The following is a 21,993-nucleotide window of genomic DNA, read 5'->3' as shown; positions in this document are numbered from 1 at the left end:
TTTCAGAGAAAGCCTATTTTCCTTACAATTACATCACTCAAACAGTTGTTTTGAAGCCACACTTACCTGTTTAATGCCCAGTCCTTTCTCATGCATATATCCCAGATTAAACATAGCTTGGGCACTGTGCTGTTGCTCAGAAGCTAGACGGTAATGTATAAACGCAGTCTCATAATCTACATCAGTGCCAAATCCGTAGAAATGGTAGTCCCCAAGCTTAATTCTAGCCACAGTATAGCCTAAAGAAAGTTAAATGCAAAAAATGTGCTTAAAACAGACCAAACTCTTAGTTCTCCTCCATTATTATGCTTTTATGGAACAAAGACTTTCACTTTGTAGTACACAAACTTTAAAACAAATCCCTCAGTTAAGCTATAAAGTTAGTAAAGATTTAAGTAGAAGTGTAACTTCTGCAGAATGTTTTGTAATAGTCAGGGAGAGGTAAAACAAGGTGTGTAGTCCTACTTCACTAATATTCCTCTTCAAATGATCATGCTCCATTTTATCATGTCATTTAACATTTTAAATAACAGTTCAGGAAGACTACTGTTTAGGCCTGGAGAAAGGATAGGCACACAATGTTGAAAGGAGTATTATGAAAAAGAAATATTAAAAAAAAAAAGTGGGGAAAGGTTAAGAGTCCTTTCAGACTTATACTCTATTACACATTCTAACTAGAAACGAAACAATGATAAAAATGGACAGCACAAACACTGTGGAATTCAATGCAGAAATAATGGCACTACCACTATCATTTTAAGAATAAATACAGTCACAATGTGAACAAGTTAAACAATAGTTAGTATCTGTAATTAATTCTAAGGTGAAGAATGACATGCTTTAACAAAGTTCATGGGCGATAAAAATGAGATCAAGAGGTTCCAGGGTGAAACTCTTGCCCTAGAATTAAGCACTTACCTTGTGAGGCGGCCCTGTTCCAATGTAGCAAAGCTCTGGGATAAGTTTCATTCTCACCTACAATGGTTGCTTCTCCTACAGGAAAAGAAATTAAATACAAGCCAGGCATTTAAGGAATGACATTAGATTTCCAGGCTTAATTTGCAAGCTAGGTAGATATAAGGAGTGCAACAAATATTAAACAAGTATTGAGGGACTGAGGATGTGGCTCAATGGAAGAGAGCTTGCCTAACATGTGCAACCATGGGGTTTGATCCCTGGCAGCACGAAACTCAAAGAAATTGAAGTTAAACAAATATTGGAATAAAATATTTGCAGTCATCAAAGTAATTACCAGAGCTGAAGGTATGGCTCAGGTGGTAGAATGCTTGCTTAGCAAGCACAAGGCCCTAGGTTCAAGCCCTGATACCATAAAAACAATCAAAAGAATCACTAGATTCAGAATGGTACTACTTTCTGAAACATGTTTTATTCATAATACCGATAATAAAACTAATCACTGAGCAAAATTTATGACAGGACTAAAATGAACCTTACTCTGATCAAGAATAAAGGCCGCATTGCTTTGTGCCACTTCATAGCCTTGTTCAGCCAGCAGGAGGTACTGGATCACTGCAGCATTGTAGTCACCATCTTTGTAGCTGTTATAGGCAGTCATCAGCCTCTCAGACCAACGACCTCGTTCACATACATTCTTAAAGAGCTGAGAAGAGAAAAGAAAAAAAATGAAGAGATATATTCCAAAAAACTTTAGCATCTTGGCTGCAAGTAATTGTTAAGTTTGCTCTATCAATCTCTAGCACTTTGCTTTCATTTACTCTTTAGAAGTAAACAGATTTTATTTATAAAAACAATAGACCTAATTACATACTATCTCCTCTGGCCAGGTGCTGATCTAGTGATTTATGTTTATTATGGATATTAACATACTTAAATCTCCCAAAAGGTTCATGAGGGGCCATCCTATGATTAAGTCCTATTAACAGCCAGTTATGGTTTGACTATGAAGTATCTCCCATAGACTCATGTGTTGTATGCTTGGTTTCCAGCTGGTGGCGCTATTTTGGGAGGTTGTGGCAACTTTAGGAAGTGGAGCCTAATAGGTCACTGGGACTTATCTTTGGGAACTGTATTTGTCCTGGGCTCCTCTCTTTTCCCTTAATGTTTCCCTCCTGCCATGATGTGACCTCCTTTGCGCCGCCATATGCTCCCTTTGAAATGTGTAGGTTTTTTTTTGGGCAGCACTGGGGTTTGAACTCAGGGCTTCACTCTTCTGAAGCAGGCCCTCAGTGCTTGAGCCACACCTCCAATCTGCCACAGCCTCCCTGATAGATTTCAACTCTCTGAAACTGTGAGCCAAAATAAATCTTTCCTCTTTTAAGTTTTCTTGGGTATTTGGCCACAGCAATATAAAAATAACTAATTCACAGCCCCGTTTTACAAGTCAGAACACCAAAGCACACAGAGATTTAGAAACTCTGCCAAACATTTATCAATGTCATTTTAGAGTGTCAGGTCTAAAAGAGCTAAAGAGGAAAATTTCCAATTAGGAGTTATTGCCATCCCTTTGGAACATTCATTCAACATACTCTTTTTGTTAGTATGTATCAAATATTGTCCAAGGTGCTGGAGATACTGCAGACACATCTGCTCTCACATACATTGACTCTAATAGAAGAGACAAAGGAATTATACAGAACTGCTGATATACTACAGAGGAAATTATGCAAAGAAAACCAGAATTAACAGCAGGCTGTCCCACTGGGCAAATTCATTTCCTATATACAAGGTGGTAGAAAAGCCCTTACCTCCACTGCAGTGTGACAGGATCGCATCACACCTGTGCCACTGGCATGCATCTGTGCTAGATTATAGAAAGCCAAGATATGGCCACCTTGAGAAGCTAAATTAAAATACTTCAAGGCCTGTTTATAATCTCTTTTGACTCCAATGCCATCTGTACAAAAAAAAAAAATCACATGAAAGTTCAGTAATAGTCTTAAGATTTAATGAAGCATCAGAGAAGCCGTACCTATGAGGAATAAAACTCTAATGAAAGTCAGAATTCTTACTCAGTAAAATATGTGAATCTGATTAATACAGACTAATACATCAATACAGATCTATATAACTTACAGTAAAAAATAAGATACACAAAGAATTGCATTGAGAGAACCTTAATCTGCCAGAATTGGATAGCTCCTATTTCCGTATTATAGTGCCATCTGGTGGAAAACAGGTTAGTTTGGATATTGGTGTATTCGTCATTAATTCTAATGTTACTTACTATAGTACATAGAACCAAGTTGTAACTGTCCATCCACCCAGCCTTGTTCAGCAGCTTTTTGGAAATACTTTAATGCCAGATCATAATTCTGTAGAAAAAGACATAAGTGATAAGAAAGCTCAAAAAAGCTGATATACTCAGAAGTTACTGTTCATTAAAACAATGAACAAAACACATATAAAATACCCATGAAGAACGTTAAAAGGACTACTTCCTAACTTTTTATGATACGTAGCTATTAATATACTTCAGGTCATGGAGAGATAGTATTTAAGATTGTGAAGAAAAGTAAATACAGGTTTTGTGAAACAATTTGTATGTTTGCTCTCAGAAAGTGTAAGTACTAGTAGAACACCAAATCAGGAATTCAAAAATAATCATTCTTCTACTAACCAATTAATCCTTTGTAAATGGCATTTTTAAAACCCTAGTATTGTTAAGAGAGAGAGACAGAGAAAGAAATAGTTTCACTGCTTCAGAAGGTACCAGAAATGGACTCATCCTATGAAGACAGCTGAGACATGGGTAGGGGAAGTGAGATGGTAATGAACTAACTCATAGGCAGCAGGAAAAGGCTCAGCTTTGCTTACAACAGCCTCACCTGGGCTGACTGGAAACTAGTCAAGGAACACTTTCCTCCCTCATCAGCTGACTGCTTATTAAAGTCAGAATGCTAGACTGCACACTTACAACTTGAACTCCTCTCCCGTAGAGGTAGGCCATTCCAAGCCCACTCTGTCCAACTGGGTTGCCCTGTGAACCAGAGAAATCGAATAAGGAGTAAAAAGAATTCACTTGAAAAAGCAGAGACAAGAATAAATGACTGTGAAAGAAATCATTTACAAGTACATTCAAACCATGTCTTAATAGTTTTCATTCAAAATGAAACTTTCTCCTTCCCATCAGACTAAATATAACCTGATTTTTAGACATTTGGGGGCTGTCAAAAATTTGCTTTCAAATCGTAAACAGTAAATTCATTTAGAATTAATTTTGGTGACTTACCTAATGACTACCTGTACCATGAATTTATAACACAAAACATGACTAATGTATTTCATTAAATTTATAACAGTTCACATTTCTTTTTTTTGGATATTGCCCCAGTATAAAAGGAAGATGCCATGGAATAGAGTCAGTGTACTCACACAATACTTCTATCAGGTGGCAAAGATATACTTAAGAGTAATGGAGTGTCATAAAACAAAGGTAATCAAGCTTTGAGTCTGAAAAGAGAAAAATCTAGAATTTTTCCCAACCTAGAATTTTCCCCAACCTAGAGGGATCAAAAACATCTTAAAAAAGTGTCACAGCACTATTCTGGGAAGCACGCTAGTGACATTTGTAAGTACAGTAACACACAATTAACAAATAAATAATTACACGCACTGGAGACACACAGAGTCTTTAGTATCCATATGCAGCTTTCTCTGTGTGAGGAAAGCCTAAGCTATGTATTATGATTACCAAAAGAACTCGATTATGCAAGCTTTTAAACTTCAAGTTGCAGTACAAATATGGTAGATTATAAACTTTCAGTTTCATTGTTAAAAATCAGTATTTCCTTAAGAAAATTTCAAAAACATTTAAATAGAGAGTTAAAACCTGCTTTTTATGGGAAAAGGTTTTTCTAGTCGACACATTTACATGAATCCTGTTTTCATAAGCACTTTCGGTAGTTTATGGCATGAGATGGTTATGATTAGTCCTTCAACATAATAAATTTATTTTAAAAATATTAAATGATACACATTTCAATATACTGAGTCATGGAGCCTTACCATGTCAGCAGCTTTCTTAAAGTAGTGAAGAGCTGTCTCATTACTCTGAGGTACAATATCACTTCCTTCTGAGTACATCTGTAAAAGAGACTTCCAATTACATTTAGAGCTGTAATCTTCTCTACAATTATGTTTTTCTCCTGTCTCATCCCATTTTGTTTTTTCTAGGTCTCATAAAAATCTTTCCACAAAGCTCAGAATTCCACTCAGGTTATTTCAGAATTAAAAGCAAACTCTTAGAAGTAAATATTTTAATATTTTTATGTATTTGATGTCATGTCAAATTTATGAATTATCTATAAACATGAATATAGAAATCAGTTCATAGATTCATCTAAAGAGAAGAAATCGTTAATTCCCAAATGGATCTTCTTTTTCACTGTGCCAGGCTAAGACATTTGCCTGGGATTAGGGAGTGAGTGAGTGAGTTAAAATGGACAAGGAGATGGTACGCAGTGTCATGCCCCTCTCTACCACTGCTTGCCCCGGGACACCCTTGTCACACTTGGGGTCTTAAATTTAGGATGACAAATAACTAAAAGGTTATTTATCAAGGTTTAATTTGAGTATCAGGTATGGAACATGATAAAGGGCCAAGAAGAAAGGAAAACAGCTAATGCTTTTATTTTTTTTAAACCTATATACATATTTAAGGAAACCAAAAAAGAAAACTTTTTTAAGATAGGGTTAGTTAGTAATTCAGAGAATAAGCCAACTGGGTGAGTGAAAAGTTTTTAAGTGCTTAACAAAAACAGATGGGGGAATACCAATTCCTACGGTATAATGTTGGAATGTTTAAAAGTAAAGTTAACGGGCCCCAGTTAACTAGGTGTGAGTATGCAGTAAATACTAGTGAGATTTTCCAATTTCTAAGAACCTTTGAGATAGTTAATTTGAACTTTCTTACTTTAGGATTTGGTTAAACATGAAAATGCTCATTGGTTTACAGTATATTGGTTTTTAAAATAATGAAAAAGGAAGTTCTGAGATTCTTCCATAACATGGAATCTATTAAAGTCTTTAGATATAAATGCTTCCTTGCTTGAGAAAAGAACTGCATTGAGAGGTGGTCATGGTCATCATGTGGAAGACAATTAAAAGGTCTGAAGATAAATATCAACAAACTTTTTATTCAGCATGAAAGGAAACACAGCTATCTTAGCAAAACACTGTATACCACAGAGTATAAATTCTTCATTACTACATATAATATACAAAGTAGGCACTCAGATAGCGATAACTAGTTTCAATGGAGAATTAATATACTGATGAACAAATGCTGTTATGTGTAAGTTGTCTAAAAAGTGTTTCGGAATAGCATTTATCTTATGACAAAACCCTTTCAGTGGAAATTTGATTTTCAATTTATTATTTGTAAATTGTAGCTTGTGAATACAATATGTGCTTACTATGCAAACACCTCTTGCTGTAACCCAATTGCCTCTTGCTATTAATAATACACTCACAGGATGTACAGTACCTTTCCCAAGAAGGCCATAGCATGTGAATTGCCAGCATTAGCTGCTAAATTGAAGTAGTCAAATGCTCTCTGTGAAAGAATTTATGAAAATAAATTAGTTTTTAATGGAACCTGTTTTAGCCAAAATATTTCTTTTTGGAATACTAAAAATTTTTTTTGTTATATTAACAGTAGCTTTAAAAAAAAAAAAAAGAATGCCCAAGGCTGAAGGAGTGCCTCAAGTGGTAAAGCACCTGCCTACCAAGTGTGAAACTCTGAGTTCAAACTCCAGCACCACCAAAAAAACCTCCAACCAACCAACCAAAAAAACCCAAACAACAAAACAAAGAAAAACCTCAAAAAGAATGCCCAATTATCCATATTTCAAAACAGAAATCCAGAAGTTTTATTTTATCTGAGAATTACATCAACATACCATTTCTCTTTAAATCCTTTCACAGGTATAGCCACAGAAATTTCTTGTGCTCCCTAAACTTAACAGCCATAAAGACTTGTGTTATTTATAGGCAATGTGAGTAAGCACTGGGCTGATTAATAAACATCTAACAGCAGCTCAACTTCATTTTTCTAATTCACTATTGGTAACCTGGGAGAAAGGAGAAACTAAGAAGTCATGTAACACATATTTTGGAATACAATTTCCTTTTGTACTGTTTAGAGAAAATTTTTGATTCTACTTAAAATCACATAACTAAGCACACTGGTGCCAGTAGAAATTGATCATTATCACTCTCAATTCCATCGCCCATCAGTAGAAATTATCATCACTCTCAACTCTACTACTATCTTTGTTAATGATCATGTACTCCATTGGTTATTCCTTTTTTCTCTTGCTGGTTTAACCCCTTTCTGATCTTTTCACCCTCAAATACAAGTAATCTCTTATTATTAAAAAAATAAAACCAAAACATGTACGATGCATCTATCCTTTAGACCTTCAATTTCTCTCCAATGATGATATTATCTGTCAGCAACTTTCCTTTATAGCCAAGCTTCTCAAAAGAACTGTCTGGAGGCATGCCATTCCATTCTACAATCAATCTTAATTGGCTTCTATCCACACTACTTCAGAAAGAAAGCTCATTAAGCCACCAGTGACCTTCATATTGCCAATGAAATTTTTTCTCTCATTTCATTCCACCTCTTTGCAGCATTTGGAGCAGTCTACTTCACTCTCCTCAAAACACTCTTGCAGCTTGGCTTACCAACAGGCCACTCTCTCCTGGTTTCCTTCTAAACTATCATCTAAGCTTCCTTTGCTCATTCTTATCCTACCAGCTGCCTTCTAAACATTAAAGTTCTTCAGGGTTCAATTTGTTACTCCATTCTCATTTTACATTTTCCAAGCAGGCTTATCCACTGCCATGGCTTTACATACAATTTAGATGAAGGCAACTCATAAATTTCTATTGTCATCTCCACAGTAGTCTATTCAAATACTTTTGAACACTCCACTGCTTGAAAAAGATACCTGAAACCTCTTCTTGACCCCAATTTGCTTCTCCTCCAGAATCTCAGTTTAAGTAGGCAATGTCTATCATTCACCCTTCATTTCATGTCCAATCCATCACTAATCCAACCATCTTGCTACTTTTATCACCAAATACATCTTGAATCCACATACTAACTACTATTGCTGCAGTTCTAGTCCAAACTTCATTCTCTCTCACATGAACTTCTGGAATACTTCCCTTTCTGATATCCTGCTTTTATTTTGGGGGGGTCTTCTAATTCATTCTCTATACTGCATCCAAAACCAGTGTTTTCAAATTTGAGTGTGCTGGTTGCAGCTCCTTGAAATGTTGCAGGCATATTTTGATGTGATCAGGCACTGCTTATCTCAGCATTGCACTCTGGACTATTTGCACCATGGGTATCCTAGCCATGTTCCTTCTTGTGCCAGGGCCTAGGTACTTATTGTTCTTTTTGGTCTGGAATGACCCTACCTCCAGTCTCAATTTAAATGTCATCTGCTTATTCTTGGAAAAATCTTCCCTGACCACTGGTTGCTTCCCTATTAACCAATTATTGTATCCTTTACTTTTCCTTTGTAGTAATCACTATATATGTATTTATATATTTGTTGGTGTGATCATTTACAAATACCTAATACCTCTACTGAATAGTACCATATCCTAAATACCTAATAGTGACTGGCACATAGTAGGTACTGAGCTATTTGTTAAATTAATGCAGTAATATACTGGGAAATCCTTTTCTTTCTTTTGTAAAGCTGGTGAAATAATTTATTATTGTGTAGATGCTTTTTGGGTAGGCAGGATATATCACAAGAATATCCCCAAATTTGTTATATAAAAGATATGCAACAAACTGTTTTCCGGAGTCCTGTTCACTCACTCAATGTTTTTTTTTTTTTCTTCTACTAATGATCTCATCTGGTGCTTTACTAGTCTAAGATGTACATTTTAATGACTTAAGAGACAACAAAAGTGGCCAAAAGCTATCTGAATAAATGGAAATCCATAGCTATTTGGTATAGTTTTAGTGATAAATATATTTTGTTACTATTTATTTTTTAAAGTTGAAGAAAAATATTATACAAAATAACCTTACTTGGTGTAGGTAACTAGCAAGGCAGAAAACAAGAGTTTTATTAGTCTGACATTTATTGAAAACTTACTATGTGCTAGGCTCTGTTAGGGGCTGAGATTGAAGTGGCAATAAGGCAGACATAGTTATGCTTTTTTGGGATTAGATTCTAGCAGGGGAAACATCTTAACTACATAAATAACTTACAATGGATAAAGGTCATAAAGAATACAGGTTTCCAGAAATCTTTTGTTGTATGTGACCTTTTCTTGGAGTGGGGATGGGGCTCAGGGGAGACATGGCACAGGTTGGCATTGAGTTCTGGAGGATGCACAGGAATTAGTTACATGTAGAAAATAGGTGGGTAATAGTCACTACAGGGAGGGGGACTAGCATCACAGAAGTCCTGAGACAGGGAAGCTTCGGACAGTTTGAAAGGCCTTAGAAAATGTTTGTGTACCTGTGACTTACAGAGTAAGGGGATGGTGAGGTTAAAGAGTCTGGTGTAAAGTTAGGAGGTCATGTTAGAGGCTATGGTTTCTAAGTGTGTCTGGAAGACACAGAGCTCTAAAGAGCTTTAACAAAGGACCCTTAGGATCAGATGTGTGGTTTACAGTGATAAGTTATTACTTAGCAGATGCAGGTGGCAGATGATTCACACAATTGGTAGTGTAACGATAGGAAGAAGAGAAGAGATTAAGTGATATCTAGGACAAAGTGCGGACAAAACATGGTGACTACATATAGATCTGACTGTAATAGTTGTATGTTCCTAATTTCTCACAAATAACATAACATTTTCCTCAGTTCTATTAAATATTTTCTAAAAGGTGCCTCAAGACCTACTTCTATCACGTATTTACAGAAAACCAAGATGTGTATGTGTGTTTGGGAGGCAATATTGAGAACTAGGATTAAAAATTAATAAAAATCTTTCCCACTATTCTGATGTATAGTCATATTTTAATTCTTTAGCTTCCTCAGAGGTTACATAGATCTTGAAAGCTCATATGTGATAAGTGTTTAAATGACACAATCTTGATATTGGCATTGACTAACAAAAAATACATCTGGAGAATCATTTCATGTTATAATGTTAGGAAGGCCATGAACAGGGAAGTTACCTGATGATTTTGTTCAACTCCACGTCCCCCATGCAGATGCAATTGTCCCAAACCAACCTGAAAATAAATAAAAACAAGGCAAAAGCAAATGGTAGCATCTCGTATATAATTAAATCAAACCAATAAGAAATCATTTGGTCATAAAAAGGCTTTTTTTCATGACTCAAAAAACTAGAAATTCAGTCCTAAATTCTAAAAGTACTATTCTAATTAACCTAAAATTTCTGAGAACCAAAGCTGTGTACTTTAAGTTACAAAATATTCTTCTGAAATGGGGCTGAAATAAAGGCATTTTTAGACAAATTAACACTGAATTTGTCTTCAGCAAATCTGCTCTAAAGGAAATACTAGGAGTGATTTTTAGGCAACAAAGAAAACTATGAGCAGTTTGGAGATGTAGTAAGAAATAAAGAGCAAACAAAGGTAAGTGTGTGAATAAATCTGAATTAATATGTACTGCATAGAATAGTACCTTGTGAGGTTCAAAAAAATATATATATAGAATTAAAACACACATAGAGCACTATGAGGTCTCTGTGCTCTCCTGGGAATGGAAAAAGTGCTCTACTAGACTTTGATAAGTGAGGATGTGTATTGCCATCTCTAGGTAACCACTGAATGAGGAATGAATGGTCAACTATCAAGCTAGTGGAGAAGAAGAGATGCACTAGCAGAAAGCATCAACCCACAAGGGCAAGAAAGCAGAGAACAAGGAAAAGCAAGATAAACAGAAAGCAAGCAAAATAGAAAATGTAAATCAAAATATATCATTAATGTAAAAAAAGATGTTTAATTGGACAAGATAACTTTGTTCTACTTTCCATAATGTAATATTTGGATGTACTTTTCATTAGTTTTTTTTTTAAGACTCCCTTCTGTGAGGATTAAAACTAATTATTCTTAATAAGTATCTATTGCTTAATTCTATATTTCCCAAATCAGAAACAACTGAAAACCTAATAGAAAAAAAAGATAAATGTTCTTTTTATTTTCCTACAATTAAAATAAATTGCAAAGCAAACAAGTGTGTATGAGTGTGTGAGCATGGAATTTTTATGAATATTATGAAGTTTACATTAAAAAACCCCTACTTCTGTCAGGCGCCATGGATCATGCCTGTAATCCTAGCTACTCAGGAGGCAGAGACCAGGAGGAATGCAGTTTGAAGTTGGCCTGGGCAAATAGTTTGTGAGACCCTATCTGGAAAAAACTCATCACAAAAAAGGGCTGGTGGAGTGGCTCAAGGTGTAGGCTGTAATTTCAAGCCCCAGTACTGCAAAACAAAACAAAACAAAACAAAACAAAACAAAACAAAACACTACTTACGTTCTTAACTTCAAAGAAATTATGAATGTGATAAACAAAAAAAAAAACACGAACGGTACCTAACTCTGAAGAGCACTTGATATTTGAATAGTTCCAGAGGATTCTTGTTTACAGAAAGTGATAGTTTCATCCTTCCTGACTCCAGTAAAAGCCTTCATTATCAGGGTCAATGTTACCCATTCAAGCAGTGATTTTCAACTGTGGTACAGGAGCACTATCAGTGCCTGGGTCTGATCCCAGAAGAACCCAAATTGAATCTCTTGATACTGTGAGACTCTTGGTTTGTTGTTTTTTTTTAATGCTCTGTAGGTGAGCTAATAATTGCTCAGAGCAATGAAAATGATACTTACAAATGTGAGTGCTTGCCCCTCTCAGATTAAAATGTACAATACAGGAAGACATTCCCTGAGATGTGTATGTGCATACCTGTGCTTGTACATCACCTTTCTCAGCTAGGAACTGGTAATACTGAATCAAATCTTCTTCTAGCATTCCACTATTCATTCCTGGGTTTTCCACTTCATCAGGCAGCCGTATTCTCTGTACTACGGAGCCTCCTGTTAGTGAGATATCACTAGCAACTGAAATAAGAGGACAAAATAAGAATATGGAGGAAAGTCAGGATTGTCCCACAGAGTAATTCCAGCTGCCAAATGTTGACAGATGTGATGTTGAAGGTATTGTTTCTAGAGTAGTCTATACATTATAAAATAAACTATTAATAAATCAGACTTTTCCACAACATATTTAAGAAGTGGAACCCAAGCAAAATTTTAGAAAAGACGACTTCTTAATCAACTAGCTTAAGGATGAATCCACTAAGAGAGCCATTCAAGATATTTCAAATATCACAATAAAACCAGATGTATTTAAAGTTAATTCCATTTTTGTTTTCTGGAAGGTGAGAGAGAAAAAAAATAGCTACCATGATTGGCAACAAGACGATAATGGGTCAGTGCCGATTCACAACTCTGGAGCACTCCGATGCCAGCCCAATACCGGTAACCCTGTAAGACACCTTTAAGTGAGAGATGGCAATTTCACAGGCTTTAGTGGCATTCTTTTTAGAACAAATAAAGCTAACCATACTCATAATGCAATTTCACTATGGTCTGATCAAAATACACTAATAACTCATTTATCCTCAGTTTTAAGTTTTGAGATCATTTATTCAGAAAATTCAGCAAGGAGACTATAGCTAAGAACTAGAAAATAAAGTTCCTACAGCAATCAAAACAAAAGCTTTGAGTTTTATGTATTACGTGTGTGCACTTGACTCATAAGAGCAAATTACCTGGCTATTACATAGAACCAATTTTAATCTTATTTTAGACACAATCATAACAAAATGAGGCAATCTTCCAAAAGTTAGCAAAGAAATAACAATTTAGTAAAATAGGGAAAATGAAAACTAATGGAGGGAGGCACAGAAACACTAGTAATAAATGACTTCAGAATGTATAGGAAGACAGTTAATTATAAAGAACATAAAACAGAAAGTAGAACTCTATGAAATCGGCCTGCATAGACAAGTAACTATAAACTCCAACAATCCTAAGAGCATAATTAATTATACAACATGTACATTTAATGCTCTAATTCTGTAGTTACTATTTAAGGAGTCTGCTAAATTTTGAAAAGATTTCTATAAACTTTTCAATATACATTTGTCATGCAAAAATATGTTTCATGCTTCATGAAAATTCAACTGAAAGGAAATTTTCAATTAGTATTTGAGGAGTGTTACCGTGGATTATGTAAACAAATAAAAAGCCATAAACATTAGTTCAAGATATTTCAGAAAGTTAAAGTAACATCTTTGTTTTCCTAATGATAAACACTCAAATTTTTTTAATATATCTGGGTAAAATGATCTGGGATCTATGCAGCTGGATAGAAAAGTAGATTTTCCATCTTTGTTAAGTTTCTTCCTCCATCACTGACTCAACCAGTAGATCCTTTCCTGATTTTGGATTAGTTTCTGTTTTCACTCTCATTTCTACTGAGTGTGTCCCTTATATTCTCACAAGAATGTGCTTATATTCACTTGAGACATAGCACCACGCACCAGAGGTCATGTGACTCACTCTGTATCAGTGTATAAAGCACAAGACAGATTAAGTGCCTTAGCAGAAAAAGAATTTGGTGGAAAAATTCTATATTTACCACTAAGCTACTTAAGTGATCAATGCTATCAGGTAACATACAGAGACGCTCTAAAGTGTTCCATACAGGATATGATATGATAAGTCCTTCAGCAATTTAAATTAAAGTCTATGATATTCAATCCAAAAAAGGATTCTGATAAATAATTCCAATGTAGAGAAAATTTTCATCTACATGTAGATTCAATTTGTTATATCCATTAATAAGAATTTGAAGGATGTTCTTAAGCAAATCTTAATTAGGAAAGGTGGAAAAGCTGTGGCTACTTAATGTTATTAGTCTTCCACTGAAGACATACTTACCAAAACCATGTGGGCTATTAGATTGCCTCCAAGAGCTCCAAAAGTATAATATACAAGAGCCTGTAAAAGAACGAAAGATGCTTAACTGAATACAGGTCAATATTTAGTCAATTCAAATTGTCATATACAATAAAGTTGTAACAGTGTTACCTTTGCCTGACTTGAATTAACACCAAGTCCAGAGGCATAGAGAAAGCCAAGAGCCTGAAACAAAATAAGAAAAGTAAAAAAATTTTTTTTTTTAAGTGGAACCGAGGTTTAAACTCATTAAAAATTCTTTCTTCGGTGGAAGTTTATACATTGTGAAAAATGCAAGAGTCTTTAAATACTAAAATATTTGAATGCAAGTATGCACAACTGTGGACTTAAACAGCTCAGAGGCAGATTCAAGATTTTACAAATTACACAATTAAATGCAACTTTAAACAAGCTGAAAAGTTTAGTTAGAAGATTAATGACAATTTAATAAAATATTAACTATAAAAACAAAGCTGAACATACTTAAACATGACTTTCATTTCATCTTTTTGAATAGCCATTTTGAAGATAAAGCAATTCTCATATCATTGTATCAATATATTTTTCTATCTATGAAGAGTGGGATACACTGTGAAAAAGACCAAGAGATTACAAGGTTACCTATACCAGGAATAACAAGAGGCAGCAAAGGGCAAAGGGAGAAGAGTCACTTTGCAATGCTAGAGCACACAATTTTCTAAAAAACCACCACATAACAATGGACTGATAAAATTCTACCCTTTGCCTTCTGTGCACTGTCCTTGATGACACGAAGTTATAAAGGTAGGTGTGGCAGGTGTGATCATCAAAATCTATGAGCTCTTCTACATTTCAGCCCACCTGTAGTTAGGTAGGACCATGGGCCTGGATGTGGCTGGAACGGATATAAGCCATTTTTAGAGCTGGCTCTTAAAAACATTCCAAAAATTCCTCCCTCTCTTTCTTCTTCATGGTGGCTTGGAAGCCCCGAGTTCCAGACGGGTCAGTTACACAGTGGAAGCAGCCATGATCAGGAGTCACCATTTGGAGGAGAGTGATGAAGGGAGTAGAGCTCAATCAAATCTAGCATGAGTAAGAAATAAGTCTTTGTAGTGTCATGCCTGTTGCTTCAGGTAGAACTGATTACCATGGAAGGAATGCTTTGCAGTATATAAAATGCTGTGGCATTGCAGAGTTCTACTGCTACAAGAAAATGGTGCTTTATAAAGTAAAACCATTCTTCAGTGCAAAATGCCTTTTGAAGGTAATATATGTATGAAACTTATGTAAGTTGATTTAAGCAAAGAGAAAAGCTTTGAAAACAAAGGAGTGTAATTAAGATATAATCTGTTTATAACTAAAATCAAGAATATGAAAGAGTTGCAGATTCATTAAGTATTCAGTTTCATAGAAAACAATGGGTATGATTCCTGGTAACTACTAAGTCTAAAAATAGACTTTCTCTGTGTCTAGAAATTTATTTTTAAGCAAATCTCATAGCTGGCATGAACCTGAATTATTGAAGACAGTTTAATTGATAACATAACCAGATATTATGTTCTCAACTGATATAATGCAATGTGGAACGCAAAGCATCCCCTAAAATGTAGTCTACTTATGACATTCTGTATATAGGAAATACCCATGATGGAGAAACAAACTAAAGCAAACCATAGAGTTGCAAACAGAGAGGCAGGACATTCTGTGGAACTGGACCTACCTCTAACAAGGGAAAAACAAAACAAATCAGGAATAGGATTATCACAGAAATAACTAAACATAAAGTGGACTGTACACTTGCTTGGACAAAATAGGTATAAAGAAAATTTTTTGGTTCGACTCTATGCATGTTGTGGGTATTATCTGATGTAAAAAATTACTAGAATGGAAAGGTGAAGATCATTGACTTAAAAAAGCAAGTTACGGAATAGCACACACTGGCATCTCATCTAAATAAAAAATTCAAATACACATACACAAAGAAGGTCTATAAAGATGTGATTGCTCTAATATTATCATTGCTCAGATCTGGGTGGTACACAGGTGATGTCTGCTGTCTTAGTTTTGTTAGTTTGTATTTCTAGGTTCCTACAGTAGACATGTATTGCTTCTATAATAAAATATTTTTTAAAGGGCATCAAGATTAACAAGCGCTTCAGTATCTAAACTTTGGAAAAAATATAATGGCAAGTAATCTCATATAAAATAGAAATTACCTTCAGTTCATTCTCTATAGAGCTAATGTGGAAAAACTCCAAGTGTAATTGTAGCATGATGCAATTCCAAAAATACTTTCACTGAACACAAATGTTATCAGACTAACAAAAAGGACTATCCAAGAAAATAAATGGTCAGCCAAAAAATTAATATTTAAAAACATGTTATCATCCAGTCCTACTTGTTTAAAGAAGTCAGGGCATACAGAGTAAACTGCTATTATAATCAGTAAGTACTGTGTGCAGAGATCCTCTATTGAAATTGCACTTACAGTCTGTCCTTTGGGAGAGCCTTCCTCAGTCAATTTCTCAAACATCTCTTTAGCTGCCTGGATATTCTGTGTCAGGTAATCACCAAACAAAAGAGCATATGACACTCTCTCCAGGGCCTTGGTATGGTTCATGCTGGCTGCCTTTTGAAGATACCGATATGCTCTTTAAATGTAAGCAATTAAAAAAATAAATTAGCACTGTTTTGAAGCTGCCATTAAAAGTTTTTTTTAAGATCTACTGAAATGTAACATAAATAATTTCTTTAAGAAATTTCCTGATATTATTTCTATTAAATCATGTTACTTATATATATAGAAAAAATATTCTGGATACTTTGATTTACACAACGTACCAGTTTCTCCTTGTTATCCTAGTGTCTAGGAACAGTCTAATTATACTAATACATACTCTAAAAACATCTATTACAAAGGTTAACTAGATTTGAAATAAGAGAATTGTCATATGATGTCAACTAAATATTCCAATAGTAATTATTGCAATTTTCTTTTTAACTTTGCACAGACTAACAAAATCAAAAGAATATAGAATGTTAGAATACAATTATTTATCTTATATTCTTTCCAAGTGTAAGTTCTTTAATTCCAGTTGAAAATTTCAAAGCAGTTCCAAAAAAAACAACACACTTGATGATAATTCCTTTATTTCATATTATTTTGAATCCTGACTAGCATATATGCCTTCTTGGTTCTTAGTAACTATGACAACTGTAGTCTATTATTTCCATTCCTCCTATTGTTTATTCTTAAGATCAATATTAATAATCTTTTTATCCCAGCAAGTTAAAAATCTGATAAAAGTAATGCCAGTAATGAAAGTCAAATTTTTTTCTTGTAATGAAACTTCAGAAATCTGTGTCTCTGACAGTACAGTTTTTAAAAAAGAAGTATTGGCTGCTTATTCCAGTAATAGCCTATGCTGGGAGAAGAATGGACTTCATAGTGCTACCTACTCTCTTTTTTGGCTTTTCTTATTGCTTCCATTGAGGATTTTCATTCCGGTCTGATACATCATTTCAGCTTCCTGCATCTGTCGTCTCTTATTAGCCTCTTCTTCAGCTAAAAATAAAATGCCACATGCATTTAAAAGGATTTGAATTATTTACCAAACATGAAAAATTATTCTTTTTTTGGACGATCATACAAACACAATAAACAATCTTTCTTCTATTTCCATATATGACTCTAAGAACACTTAGGTTAAGAGTGCCCTTTACTGCCACAAAATAAAACTTTAAAAAAATATAAAATCCATCAAAAACACTTTCTTTTAGAGAAAGCAATGTCAGGCTGCTGTTGGAGGGTACTTTTCTGTTAGTAAAGCTGGTATTTATTGTGTAATTCAATTAAAATTTCAGACTATATGCCAAGGTTAGCTAAATACAAATAGAAAGCCACTAGAAAACAATAACCTGAAAAATACTCCAGTAGTCACAGGATACTTTAACCCTGAATATTCTATAAGGACAAAGTATTAAATTACATAATAAAAATTAGAAAAAATATATTTGTATTAAATAAAGTCCAGATTTAGTGTTATTTTCTCATATTAATATAATAGTGAAAAGCACAGAACTGTTACAGATTTTACAAAAATTATTTTACTATTGTAATACCACATTTTAAATAAAAATACAGAACTCATCAAAAGACATACATTTATAGAAACAAATGAATTCTTCTTGTAGTATAGAAAAATCTGATGTATGAACTAGAATTCCCAGTCATACTAGCCTATACCCCAAAATATTTTATAAAAGGAATAACATCCCTCATGTTTGATGTTATCTTCTAGGAATTCCCAATAGTCTATTAAGGCCATTATGTTGAAAATGTTATTTGGTACTAATGGGGTTATGGTCAAGATTTTCTGTTTTTCCTTTATAATTACAGAATTTTCCCACAATTTAGCTTGCCTGTAGAGGTAAGCCCTTTTACACTGATATGGATACTTAAGATGGTTAAATAATGTTATTTTAGCACAACATATTTCTCTTCAAGTCTTTAAAAATAGGTATTATTTAGTTTTCTTCTAGTCACTATCAGCTTTCACCATAATAGTTTCGCTTACTGCAAAAAAATATTAATTAATATTAATTAATTCAGCAGCCTGCCTGAAGGGCTTACAGACCATCTGTGCACAGCAATCAATGAGTGTGAAATGTTGCTTGAATGATAGCCTGAAAATAAACACACCATATACTTCCAGCTCCTGATGAGTCCATTCTGTATTTTTTAGTGGTAATGAAGTTTGAGCTCAGAGCCTTGTGGTTACTAGGCAGGTGCTCTACTACTTGAGCTACACCCTCTCCCTCCCCCCAACTATTGTTTTTTTGCAGGGCAGGAGAAGTTATTTTTCAAATAGGGTCTCACATTTTTACCCAGGGCTGGCTTCAGACAGTGATCTTCCTACCTAGGACTCCCAGTAGCTGTGACCACAAGTATGCAACATCACTCCTGGCTTATTTGTTGGGGTCAGTCTCACCAACTTTTTGTCTGGGCTGGCCTCAAACTGCAATCTTCCTTATCTCTGACTCTCAAGTAGATGGGAGTAAAGGCATGAGTGACTGTGCCTAGCTTTTTTAGGTCCATTCTTTAAGGCTATAATCATGTCATTAGTACTGGCTATTTTTGACCCAGGTGGAAAAGGATGGCTAGAGAAGGGCCTTTAAAATGTTAATTTAGACATAAAGCAATATGGACATGCTTCCTATTGAGCAATACTTACTTTCACAAAAGCCCCATTTTTCATCTGTCTTGTAGTCATAGGTTGTGGCACACCACATTCTGCCATCTTCTCTACCATCTGATGTGCATTCATCATATTCCTTATCCAGGAAAAGAAAAGGGAAGTGGCAGGGCTCCCCATGTGCTGTGCCTTCAATGGCAGTCAAGACTGGAAAGATAAGAAATAAAAATCTAAACATGAATACCTCAGGTATTCATGGATTCAACAATGTCAATTTCAGCTGTTACAATTTGAAGGCAAGGATACATGATGTGTGATTTGTACTGGGAACATAAAAGGGACTGCACTGATTTTGGTTAGGAAGCACTTGAGGTTAAGTCAACTTGGTGAGCATGATTACCTGATTACTTGCATCTACATCTAGCTTACACTTTGTGAAGTTCTTGAGTTATAACCTTAGAATATTAAAAGTTTACTGAAACACTCCTGCAGAAATAAGGCAAATACAACTAAATCAATTCCAATGCGAGGCATTACTCTCCTTTTTAAAGTTAATTTCAGTAACATAAAGTTATATAGGGAAAAAGCTCCCCTCATGGAAAAGCTAATCATTCACATACTCCTCCATGATCCCACATCATTTTATTAGTGTACTTGTCATATGTATTGATGCTTTTGTTTTTCTATACTCTAGCTCTCACTAGACTTTTTTACATTGTGTCTGTGAATTCTGGTAAAAGAGTTAAAGAGATGACAGCTGCCATCTTTCCTCTGAAATGCTAGAAAGCCTTTATAGAGATCATGTGCATGAGAATACCTGTGCAGTATTATAATTTTAGTCCCTTCTTTCTTTCCAGTGTAAAAAAAAAGGACATTTTCTAAGATACTCATTTAAAGGATATTTTCAGTAAGTTATGACAGACAAAATGCATTTCAAATGATTTATCACCAGGTAGATGTCATTCATTATCCTGACAAATACTGACCAAAGGCAAATAACTTCCTCATTTATAATATGTCCAGGTTTTAAAGAAATTAACCTTTAATGAAATGTATAGGCACTGTATCCTTTAGCAACAACCTCCAAGGAATCGCTCTATTTTTTGAAAAGGGTATCCCTATGCACTGCTACTAGACCCAAGTCTGCTTTAGAAAGATATTCTCTATAGAACCTCTGCTTGTAAACCTGAACTTCAAATCAATGAGTACATTCTGGTTTTAAAGATATTTTTCTATGATAATAGAAACCTTTGTCATAAAAATGAATAGCTTTTCGCAGAAATTCTAGTTTACCAAATTTACACTTTCATATGATAGAATTCGCTTTCATGTGATGAAATTGTACAACAGAAAAGAAACTGTAGAAAACCAAAAGGATTTTGGCGACAAAAGGTTTTTAACAGACCACAAATTTAACAGCAACTTAAGCAGGAAGAATCCCCAGGATGGCAACTGCTTTATCAACTTGACACTTGTCAAAATAATGTGTTTATTAGCAACTTACTACAAAGAAAATTTTGTATCTCTCAGGTATTTTCTGTAAGCAAAATCACAATGTGAAAACTGTTATTACCTTTTAAACCTGTTCTAAAATATTTTAAATTACTGACTGGGACTTTCTAGTTTTAAATAATTTATCTCAAGTATAAATTCCTCACAATAATGTAATTTCACTATATCAATTTTCTTTCATGAGAAATTTTGCAACAGTTTCAAAGCTATCCATTATAAACCTCTATAAGCACTGCACCAGTTTAAAAAACAAGGTAATCACTTCTGATATCAAAGGAGATTGGTTATGCAGTTTAAAACAGTGACAGTCAGTGACCAAATCTGACACTTAAAATGAAAGGGGAAAAATGTGCCATTAAGTTATTTCTGCAGTTCCATGCACAGTTTCATATTTTCTAGATAAGGAATATTTTGGCTCTATGCCAATGACAAAATATCACAATATACTTTGACATCAAGAGAAAGATAGTTAGCTTATGATAAATGAGAACTTGCTGTAATTATGAACAGATTGATCTATAAATTAGCAGAAATCTGTTCTTGCAAAATCAATTAAAATTGAGAGAGCTAGAAAAAGTAAAAGAAAATAAAAAACATGAAAACATTCAGCACTGTCCGGAGTATGGGTGAATGTGCACTTTTATGCTGCTGTCAGAATATAAATTAGTAGGAACATTTAGTAATATTTCTTATAAAAGTCTGTATCTTCAGATATAACTTTTCCACTTTTAGGATTCTACTTCCAGAAATGCTCATACAAATAAAGACATGTAATAGTTGCACAATATTCCAATTTCAAAACATAAGCTCAGAACTCAAAAGGTCTATTGTTAGAAGATTTGTTAGGTCCACTATCATGCAGCTCTATAATGTAACATGGGCACCATCAGCACGGAAGGAATTACAGGGCACTGGGGAGTGATGTAGACAAGAGAGGGCTGAATCTGGAGGCAGGAACATGTTTCCCTATCAGGCACATACAGAGAACCATCAGTCAAGAGAGGACGACATCTGTAAAGACGGGAGCAAATACTGGCAAGGCATCCCTAAGATGATGAGGACCAAGACTTGGCCGGGCATCCAGAAACTAGATGTTTAATGGTAGGGAGAGGCCTAAGCCTCCTGGAGCTGGATTAACAAAGACAGAGACAGGAAGTAAAATCAGTGACTACAGACCACTCTGTCAAAGAATTATGCTATTATGGAGAATAGAGAAGTAGAGAGGTAGTTGGAAGGATATTTGGGGCAGAAGGTTTTTGTTTGTAATATATAAGATATTACAGCATGGTTAAGTGGTGAAGGAAAGAATCCAGGAGAAATGCAAATGTGGCTGGAGGGCCACACTGGATTAAATG

At 34.7% G+C, this 21,993-nt stretch overlaps 1 protein-coding gene across 1 annotated transcript in view; it reads right to left on the bottom strand.

Annotated features, from left to right (window-relative positions):
- Window positions 1–21,993, bottom strand: part of Sel1l (SEL1L adaptor subunit of SYVN1 ubiquitin ligase) — a 44,971-nt gene that overhangs the window by 6,381 nt on the left and 16,597 nt on the right. The window contains exons 4-19 of the mRNA XM_074067393.1: window positions 19,166–19,333; window positions 17,391–17,496; window positions 16,420–16,582; window positions 14,085–14,138; window positions 13,935–13,994; window positions 12,392–12,473; window positions 11,893–12,047; window positions 10,141–10,197; window positions 6,467–6,535; window positions 4,987–5,064; window positions 3,896–3,958; window positions 3,206–3,293; window positions 2,727–2,875; window positions 1,456–1,621; window positions 919–993; window positions 67–239 (exon numbers count right to left, since the gene is read on the bottom strand). Coding sequence (XP_073923494.1) covers window positions 67–239; window positions 919–993; window positions 1,456–1,621; window positions 2,727–2,875; window positions 3,206–3,293; window positions 3,896–3,958; window positions 4,987–5,064; window positions 6,467–6,535; window positions 10,141–10,197; window positions 11,893–12,047; window positions 12,392–12,473; window positions 13,935–13,994; window positions 14,085–14,138; window positions 16,420–16,582; window positions 17,391–17,496; window positions 19,166–19,333 — 1,706 coding nt within the window. The remainder of the gene's footprint in view (window positions 1–66; window positions 240–918; window positions 994–1,455; window positions 1,622–2,726; window positions 2,876–3,205; window positions 3,294–3,895; window positions 3,959–4,986; window positions 5,065–6,466; window positions 6,536–10,140; window positions 10,198–11,892; window positions 12,048–12,391; window positions 12,474–13,934; window positions 13,995–14,084; window positions 14,139–16,419; window positions 16,583–17,390; window positions 17,497–19,165; window positions 19,334–21,993) is intronic.

This window comes from Castor canadensis, chromosome 3 (assembly GCF_047511655.1).
Source record: "Castor canadensis chromosome 3, mCasCan1.hap1v2, whole genome shotgun sequence".
In the NCBI taxonomy this organism is placed as follows: Eukaryota; Metazoa; Chordata; class Mammalia; order Rodentia; family Castoridae; genus Castor; species Castor canadensis.
This window is presented reverse-complemented; position numbering and strand designations above follow the sequence as displayed.